The 9,527-nt window shown below is 33.2% G+C and overlaps 1 protein-coding gene across 1 annotated transcript in view; it reads left to right on the forward strand.

The window, feature by feature from the left end:
• Nucleotides 1-8,616, forward strand: part of LOC110452919 (sodium-dependent glucose transporter 1A-like) — a 13,206-nt gene extending 4,590 nt beyond the window's left edge. Inside the window, exons 2-4 of the mRNA XM_021501675.1 lie at nucleotides 1,916-2,131; nucleotides 4,278-4,563; nucleotides 5,315-8,616. Of these exons, the coding sequence (XP_021357350.1) occupies nucleotides 1,916-2,131; nucleotides 4,278-4,563; nucleotides 5,315-6,411 (1,599 nt within the window). The 3' untranslated portion in view covers nucleotides 6,412-8,616. The remainder of the gene's footprint in view (nucleotides 1-1,915; nucleotides 2,132-4,277; nucleotides 4,564-5,314) is intronic.
• The last annotated feature ends 911 nt before the right edge of the window (nucleotides 8,617-9,527 follow it).

Consider the following 9,527-nt stretch of genomic DNA (forward strand, 5'->3'; position numbering starts at 1 on the left):
GTCTCACCTAGCATACATTTCTAAAATACCGTGTCTCACCTAGCATACATTTCTAAAATACCGTGTCTCACCTAGCATACATTTCTAAAATACCTAGTCTCAACTAGCATACATTTCTAAAATACTGTGTCTCACCTAGGATACATTTCCATATTCACATCTGATAACAATTTAGTTATAGTCTGTTTCAAAATGATGTAGATGGTAGTGTAATATATATTCTTATTAATAACGTATGTCTACTTTAATTAGAGAAATATTCCATTATCTTTGTAAATAATAATAATGACACGCGGTAGTAGATGAAATATGAATATCAAATAAATTAAAAAGGATACATTTATTTTACCTGAAAATAATAGTTTTCACAGTTATCATAACAGGTACAGTACTAGCCGCCTGCATGTTATTAAAATCTTTAATTATTGTTGATCAAGTAAAGCCTCATTAACTTATCTTAATATCAAAGAGTGTTTACAATTCTGTAATGCATTGTCTATAAATTCAACTGATACAATAACAGTTGACTGAATGTTGTTTTATTTGTACGCTTATGCCTGCAGAATTTCAATCTCAAGATGATTTTGTGCGGACATATACACTGTAGAAAGGAAAAAAATATAATTTTCACTTTTTATAATATTACAAATGTCAATATTGTCAACATTTATTCAAACCTTGGGCTATTGGCCCATTATACTGTTGTACATGATGTATAGAGATGATGTGCATTATACAATGTACACAATTAATGAAATAGGTGCTACCTAGAGGCGAACGCTTAATAATATCATACTGTATACAATTTTAATTCATTAAATAACATAGTGTAACCACCTGATAATAGTTTTAAAGTTAGCATTCATATTTTAGATGATATCGCATCGCACACATAGGTTCAATTTTGTATTGAAATCCGCTGGTACACGATATGATTCAATAGAATAGACATGTTTCCCAATGTTATGTAGTATGGATCATGCTTCAATTCGTATCATCATGACTATATGTGTTCCGGTATATTACGGTATATAATGTTAACGAGGACGTTAGCCGATTTAATTATGCATACCAACATAAACCGTTCCCAGCTCTTGCAACTTGGAGCCTTTTTATTTTTTATTCTTAATCATAAAATGACAACATAACAAAGCAAAGTTGCAGAATCAAAAATGAAAAAATAAAAATGGAAAAAAATTGATATTTACATTCAGCTAATTTTAATGTAATGTAGACCACCTTAACGATGACTAGATACATATACAGATGTATCTTGTTCGCAGCATTACACAGAAACTTATATCATGGTTCCATCATTTAATGGAGGCATGTGGTATAGACGGAATAATAACATTTTAATGAAAACTACTTTGAATATGTGTTTAATATTACATTGCATAAATATTGAGTAACATATACAAGATGATGAACCGTTAGCATGAAAATGACCCTTCGTTGTTATTTTAAATCATTACATTATATTAATAAAATACTGGTAACTCGGGCTGAACTTATATCAAGAGACATGTACTGTAGCCAAATTAAACCTTGCATACACCCAACACCTTACCTGTATATAGGAAAATACCAAATGTATGTACGTGAAACGACACCGTATTTTTATTGGTTCATGGTGACTGTTTATCTCTGTTATATGTTGTAATATGTAAATGTTCATATTTCAATCTTGATCAAGGGTCTGATCGCCCTGAAAATTTAATAAGTTTCTGTGTTTGCACTTGCCAGTCGTACTACTGTTTTGTCAATATATATCTTTGTTAATAAGATGTAAATATATGTTTGACTGATCACAGGTAGAGGACATAAGGAATCCATTTGCGATTTTGATTGTTACATTTCATTAAGTGTTAGCTTTCGTTGAGCTACAATATTCTAACTCATTTTCTTATTTCAGGTGCAATTAAAACATGTTCACAGATCTTTAGGAATACTATTAACCAGTCGAAGCAACTCATATGCTGAGATGGAGCAAAGTGTCACAGACGTTGAGAGGAATGGAAGCAGGAAACGACAGGTATTTCAGCGTGTATTTCAGAAGATTCGTACTAACCCTGATTACAGAGAACGAGTCCTGTTGACGATATGCATCTACCTATCATTTACGGTCATTGTAAGTATAACAATTGGCACTACGTTAGCATATTCATTGCTCATATTGAATACAATGCAAGAAATTCAATCTTCACGTTCCTCACACAAATGTGTGTAGCTCACAATACGCCTGAAAGCATTCGGTGAACCCTTATTTTTGTTACAAATATGCATTTTGTAACATTATAATCGTATTGGTATCTTGTCTTGTTAATAGGGTCACGATCATATTCATTTTGTCCATTGTTAGAACGCTTAGCAATCAGGTCTTCACTCCAAGCGATTGCTTTATTACAGCCGTTATCTTATTAGATATTGTTTTTAAGGAGACAATCATTTCCTTTCATTATGTTTGTTAAATATTTCAACATTTTTTTTCCGCAACAATTAGGGAAAATAATGAAATTTGTGGCTACGTCCTTTTGATTGTTTTTGATATAGCTGTTATGACCCTATGAAAACCACAGGCTGATTCTACAATGTAACATTCCTCATTCTTATCAACTGAAAGTTATTTCAGACAAATTACCCATTTATATTTTTCATTTTCGCAGAACTAGATAAACTGATCAAAATTAACGGTCAAATTATACAGAAAGTGAAAAGACCTTTTTAGATTTTTCTGACATATCCAGCTAAAGAGATTTAAGCTTCAATTCAGTTTCATAATTTTGTCACGTTTACCTGTATTATATCAGGTTAAAGTGTTTATGCATGTACACATGATAGAATATTACCTGTTTGGATTTAGCCCGGTGTTACATGTGAAATAGTTTTATCACAAATTAGTCATACTGCAAAACATATTTAAACTCCCGGAATATGCCATTATTGTCACCAGTATCCCCATTTTACTCGTGAAGTTACTTCATTGGAGTATAAAATGATTACAAAAACGCATGTGATGTATTACATAAATAACATACGGTTACCATATCATTCTTTTACTCTTATGCAATATTGCCAGAAACGTAATAAATCCTTTACTTCCACATTTCCACGATCAGATATCATGCTAGTTACCTTCATTATGACAACTAAGATCACCTTCCTATCCAACTTTTCAAGAATTGGCGACTTCAATTTCAACATTTATTCCTCAATAGCAATACATCAGCTTCTCCATTTAAGGAGTTTAAACGTCAAAGTTGATTTATTACTCCACTTGATCTGATAGACATAAGGCATAAACAACATATGTTACTTGGATTCAATGTTTTGGTTGGTTATTTCTTTGTAGTCAAGCTAGAGGCTAACCAGAAAGTATTAAAGATGCATTGATTTGAAATATAAACCACTTTATCCTACAGTTCACCCTCGGGGACCTAAATACTCGTCGACAGCAGTGTAAATCATTCTGAACTAATTTTCCCCATTTGTATTTTAGTATCCGACACAAGTTTATAGTTCATGATCTTCACATTTTTGGATCGACAGGGGTCGTCATGACGGTTACCACATGTGGTGCAGGAAATATATATACTTGTCGCGTTTTTCAATACTGTATAACGCTTTAAGTTCGCATGGTTAATTTTTTCGCGTTTTCGTTTAAGGAACATGTACGTGGGGTTAAATTTCGCTGTACACCCTATTCCGATATTTCGCGGATCACTTACAGTGTATATATCAAGATAATTTTAAGTCAACGTTATTCCAGTTTGATGTGCAATGTATTTTGAGTATAAACGTTTGGGAGTAAATCCATTTCGAAACAGGAACACAGCTTGGCAATGTGTGTGTAAATTTTGCGTTGTGTATATACTGTCCCGACTTTCGTCATGCACAGTGACTTCACTCGGAAGAGTTCACTGTAGTGGAACTGATCCTACGGTAAAGGTAAAAGTGCCTTTGGCCAAATATCGTACACAGGTAAGTACTAGTATGCGTAAATATTTCGATAGCGAAAATAAAAAACGCGAAATATAACCGCTATACAGTATTGTTAAATGATATACCAATGGTATATGTCACGCATTGTCCTATTGTTTTGAATTTGATCATTTAAATCGATACTTGGATTGTCCAATACTCAAAATCATATGTTTTACTTTAAAAAGTGTTGATTAGGCACCTAATTCTTTTTGTTGTGATGGTGAAAAATGTAAGGATTTCTTTGTTTGGGTGCCGTTGTTATTTGATCCATATGAATCTGTTGTTATGGCCAGGGAGGTACCAAGGGTCAGCTGGGTCCGGCCTTACTGGACCTGATTGCCATATCCGGTGTAGACCTGGCGAAGGGAGCATTCATTGTCACCTCTCTGTATCTTGGCTATACCATCGGAGCCGTGCTGAATGGCGTCCTGTATTACCGTTTCCGGCGGACTAGTCTCTTCTCATTCTGCTGCTTCTGGATGGGTATAATGACCTGCGCCATTCCTTGGTGTTCAAATTATGCTCTGATGCTAGGAGCGCATGCTTTTTTGGGCTTATTTCAGGGTGTAGTTGACGCAGGTATTCATGAATCTACTAAATATGCGTTCATTCTATAAATGTTTAACCTTTTTGTGTAGAACACAATAAAATTCTACCACAAATAAACACCACAATAATCATTTTCACTCTTTTAATACAATTTATAACTATATTTTACAGTTAATAGTTTTTTCGATCAATCATTTACCTTCAAATGCTTCAACATATGAGCTTATTAATTATCGATATTGATGATAATGACAGCTATATATATTACTTTATGACTGTAAGTCACTACATTTGACTGTTAAACATTTAAGTTTACTGTCAATTATAATGTATTACTGTATACATTTAATATAAATATTAATCACCGGGGTTACTGTGTATAATTTGATATGCAAAAAATATTTATGAATTTCTGTTAGTTGTACAATATTACCGAATAGTATAATAAATCATTCGTTTTAATTTTAAATCATTTTATTTTATGTAAATTAATTTTAATTTGTAAATACTTATTTTCATACTTGTGCTACCAACATTAGTAATACAATCATAATTAACATAAAAGTATCATGAAATATCCGATATCCTTATTTTCAATATAGATATGAAATTTTATTAAATTGATTATCAATTACTGGATCGGTAGGCCATTAAAACACTGACAGAAGATACAATTAAATGCTTTAATTTTGCTTAAATAGATTTCCGCGGTTGCATTTTATCATGATCGAAAGTTTAAGTCGTGAAATCTCTAATAGTGTATGTGTTGATTGTGTTCCAGGCGGGAATGCGGAAGTCATCAAGTTGTGGACAAAGGACAGCCGAACACTTGTCGTCGGTCTGCATCTTGTCTTCAATATCGGCGGTGTTTTATCACCATTAATAATCGCTCCATATCTAATGACGAATGTGGTAGTGCGGAACTCTTCACATCACGTCGAGGATCAAGCATATGCCCCTAATTGTACAAACGGTGATAATAACGTCTTGAGATGTTCCGCAATCAATTTATCAACATCGAACACTACCTTTGAAAATACCACCATTTCCATGTTAGGAGACGGACAAAAATTCACATCAAAGATACACATCGCCTATATTATATCGGCCGTTTCCTGTTTGCTGGTGGCCTTTCTCTTTATGAGCCTCTATTTTTCCAAGAAATGGAAATGTTTTGTTCATTCTATTGGTGTAGCAACAGAGAATGACGGGACAGGTGGTGAAGTAAGTAAAAAGGAAAAAAGTCAATTAAAACTAACCAGAACTTTCAAAATTGTTGCGCTAGTTGTCATGATAACCATATCAACACTAAGCAAAGCGATAGATCATGCTTTTGCTGCGTACCTGTCAGCATTCTGTGTCGACGCTCTCCATTGGTCGACACAAAACAGTTCTTATCTGACGTCAGCGTATTTCGTGTGTGTGGTTATAGGCGGAGCGTGTGGAACTATAATGACCAAAGTGACGTCACTGATTATGTATGAGGGTTTGCAAGTTGCACTGATGCTTGTGTCATTCATCTGTCTTGCGCTCAGTGTAACACACTCGGCAGCAGCAGGAATTTGGGTTGCCGCCTCACTTTTTGGATTTGCAAAATCTGTAATATTCCCTCTAACACTAGCCTGGACAAATGATTCATTTGTGAAAATTTCAGGCAAAATTTCGTCCGTATTTTTTACTTCGACTATGGCTGGGAGTGTTACAAATCCTCTTCTGCTGGGGTATATAATGACCAAATTTTCAAAAATGTGGTTTTGTTACTTTTTCCTTATTGAATCTATTCTTTTATTGATATTCTATATCATTGCCGTACTACTGACTAAGCATGCCAAGCACATATGTAGGGACAATGATAGTGAACAATTTGATATTACATAAGGATATGTGCTACCTTATTTCGGCATGTAGGTTTTGAAAGTAAAGATTACTTTGTTAATTGGTTCACGATTGCTTGCAATGTGCTAGAGATGCTAGCATAAGTAATTATCATTGAATGCAAATATTAAAATGTATAAAAAGAGGTTACAAAATCACAGATATCCTGTGCATCGTTGCATATTTGTAATTTTCTCATGTAGTATTTTTTTTATAACGAATCGTACCCGAGAAAAATAATCCAGTCATTAAAAAGATTGCTGTTTACGTAAGAATGTAAGATATATGACTCGTGTTTTTGTATGGATTGTGACGTCGTGTTGTTTGTGTGTTGGCACTGGTTAAATGTTTTTCTATTTCACTTTACTGGAGGTTTTTATATTTGCCATGAAAACCATTTTTAATACATAATTATGTTAAGCTTTCTTTCTTTTATATATAATAAATACACAAATGCGTTACTTTTTATTTGCTATATTGAGCAATATTTAATGGTGCAATACGATTTTTATAATAGTAGGTATAAAAATAAAGCGTACAGCGTTATCCCTCAGTCTGGGCACGGGATCCATCAGTTTTGACTCGGCATTATTTATTGGAAACCCCATATTAATTAAGTTACATACAATTGTCTTGACATCATGAAAACAGAAAAGAAAGATACATTTATATCTCCAATGCTACTAGTTGTATTCATATATAGCGTACAGGGGAATCTCTTTGTCTCCTCCAATCTGGGCACGGCATGTTTTATGGGAAAACCAATATTAATTAGGTTGCATACAATTCTCTTGACATCTTGAAAACAGAAAAGAAAGGTACATTTCATATATAGCGTACAGGGGAATCCCTTAGTCTCGTCCAATCTGGACACGGCATTATTTATGGGAAACCCCATATTCATTAAGTTGATACCATTGTCAAATTAAAGTCGTTATTTTATGCATTTTAATCTGATATACTGTCGATACAAAACCCTATTCATCAACACGAGAAGGAGTTTATTCCAAAAGGGTGAACTTTATAAAGATAATTGATTGTATCTACATGTTTATAATTTTTGAAAGTTAATGAAGTGCTGTCTTATTACTGCATACAACCTTGACTTACTGAATTGTGTATTTGTGCTTATCTTAATCATGCAGTTTTTTGCATAGTTGATTTTGTTGTGTCACATGTATAGATAATTACTGTGTTTAACAAGTAATGTTCCGGGTTCGCCGTAATGTAATAATTGCACAAGAACAAATGACCTTAATCCCTACAGCGTCGGAGGCCACTTGTATCTTTATATCGATATTTTTCATCTAGAAAAACCATTTATGAAGTATCACTTAAACGGCTATATGTAATTATATTAGTGTAATAGTAAGATCATTTTGAGAGTTCCAACTGCTCGCAAAAAAGGAATTCCTGGTTGAGTTCAGTTCTGGGCTATGTTCAATATACATATTTTAAGATGAGTTTGTTAGCTTTTAGCATTCTTTAAGCCATGTGTTAATGACTTAAAATGTTTTCGAATAACAATATAATAATACACTCCTGGATATTTTTTTTATTGAATGTTGATGCTCTTCAAAATCCTGTTTTGATAGTTTGAACGTTTTGCAATGGCCATGCGATTTCTACGCATGGAAATACAATTTGAATGTGCTTTGATACGTGTAGTAAATATAATGATAATGTTATAGATACATCAATATACTTTGGATTAAATCATTATAATTTCATTTTTGTACAGGGGTAGAATTTGTACACGACAGCTTCTATTCTGCGTCCCTTTTTATTATTTACATTTAAAGGCATTCACACAATTCCTGATACATTGTATTTATATTTCTAGCAAAAACATCTTATGCTAAGAAAGCTCCTGCGTATAAAAGATATAAATTGTCAAATAATGTTGTTGATGTGTTACAATTATGTTAATATGCTGATGTGCTTATTTATCTTATTGTTTCGTGATGTTGAGAAAATATTTGCTTTCAATAAAATGAAATGATGTTTCCTAATTAGGCACAAATGCAGAACTGTTTGATAATGATTATAGATACAGCACTTTTTTGTGAAGTATTGATATATTTCCAAAATAAGGAGACAATTCTATATATTTTTAATGAATTGGTGCATCTTAAGGAGTCTTTAAACATATTTGTTTCTTATCCAACCTCTTTCAGCTGCCATATTATATAATTTTATGTATATACATGCACATTGTTGGTATAAAGATGTTTTTAAAACATTTTTTTTTAATAAAATGTCAAGATTAAACAATAGTTTTCTGTTTTCTTAAATATCTCTTGGAGTGTTGTTTTAAGGACCACTGTTTCAATACAGCAAAACACTAAAGAAGCCCAGTTCCCCATACACCCAGTAACCTCCCTTTACTTTCATTTGAGATAGCACTGTAGCAGGACTTGCCTTGGGCACTACCGTTGTCAGGTATCTCAGTTAGGTAGAGCGACAGTATAATGATCTAAGGTCAAGGGTTCGAATACTGGTCTTGCCCCTTAGCATTGTTTTACACTCAGAACACTGTTGTTAATTTTGTTAGCGTTCCGCAGGGTATGGGTTTCTTTTCGGAGATGATTTATCAAGATTAAAAGGTTATCAAGGTTGCCGCAGAAAAGTTTCCAATGCATGGCCATACTCTGTTGACAGTGGTACGGGGATCCTTAAAACGAATCATCGATTGTAGATGATATGGATCAAGGACGTCGTGCCCCTCCTCCATTCTTTATATATTGGTACATCGTTTTAGGCCGATGGTTGGTCCAATATCAGTACTTTTATACAAATAATCGTTAGTTGGTACAGTATCAGTACTTTTTACAAATAAACCATAGTTGGTACCATATAAGTATTTTTTACAAATAAACCATAGTTGGTACAATATAAGTACTTTTATACAAATTAGCCAAAGTTTGTACAATATAAGTACTTTTTACAAATAAACCATAGTTGGTACAATATCAGGTTGTTGTTTTTAAAAAAAAATCCATAGTTGGTACAGTATCAGTATTTTTTTAATAAAAATCAGTATACATACAGGTCATAGTTGGTACAAGATCAAATCTTTTATATATATATAGGCCGATAGTAGGATGAGGGAGGGCGGA

The sequence above is a fragment of the Mizuhopecten yessoensis genome, unplaced genomic scaffold (genome assembly GCF_002113885.1).
Source record: "Mizuhopecten yessoensis strain PY_sf001 unplaced genomic scaffold, ASM211388v2 scaffold6971, whole genome shotgun sequence".
Lineage (NCBI taxonomy): Eukaryota > Metazoa > Mollusca > Bivalvia > Pectinida > Pectinidae > Mizuhopecten > Mizuhopecten yessoensis.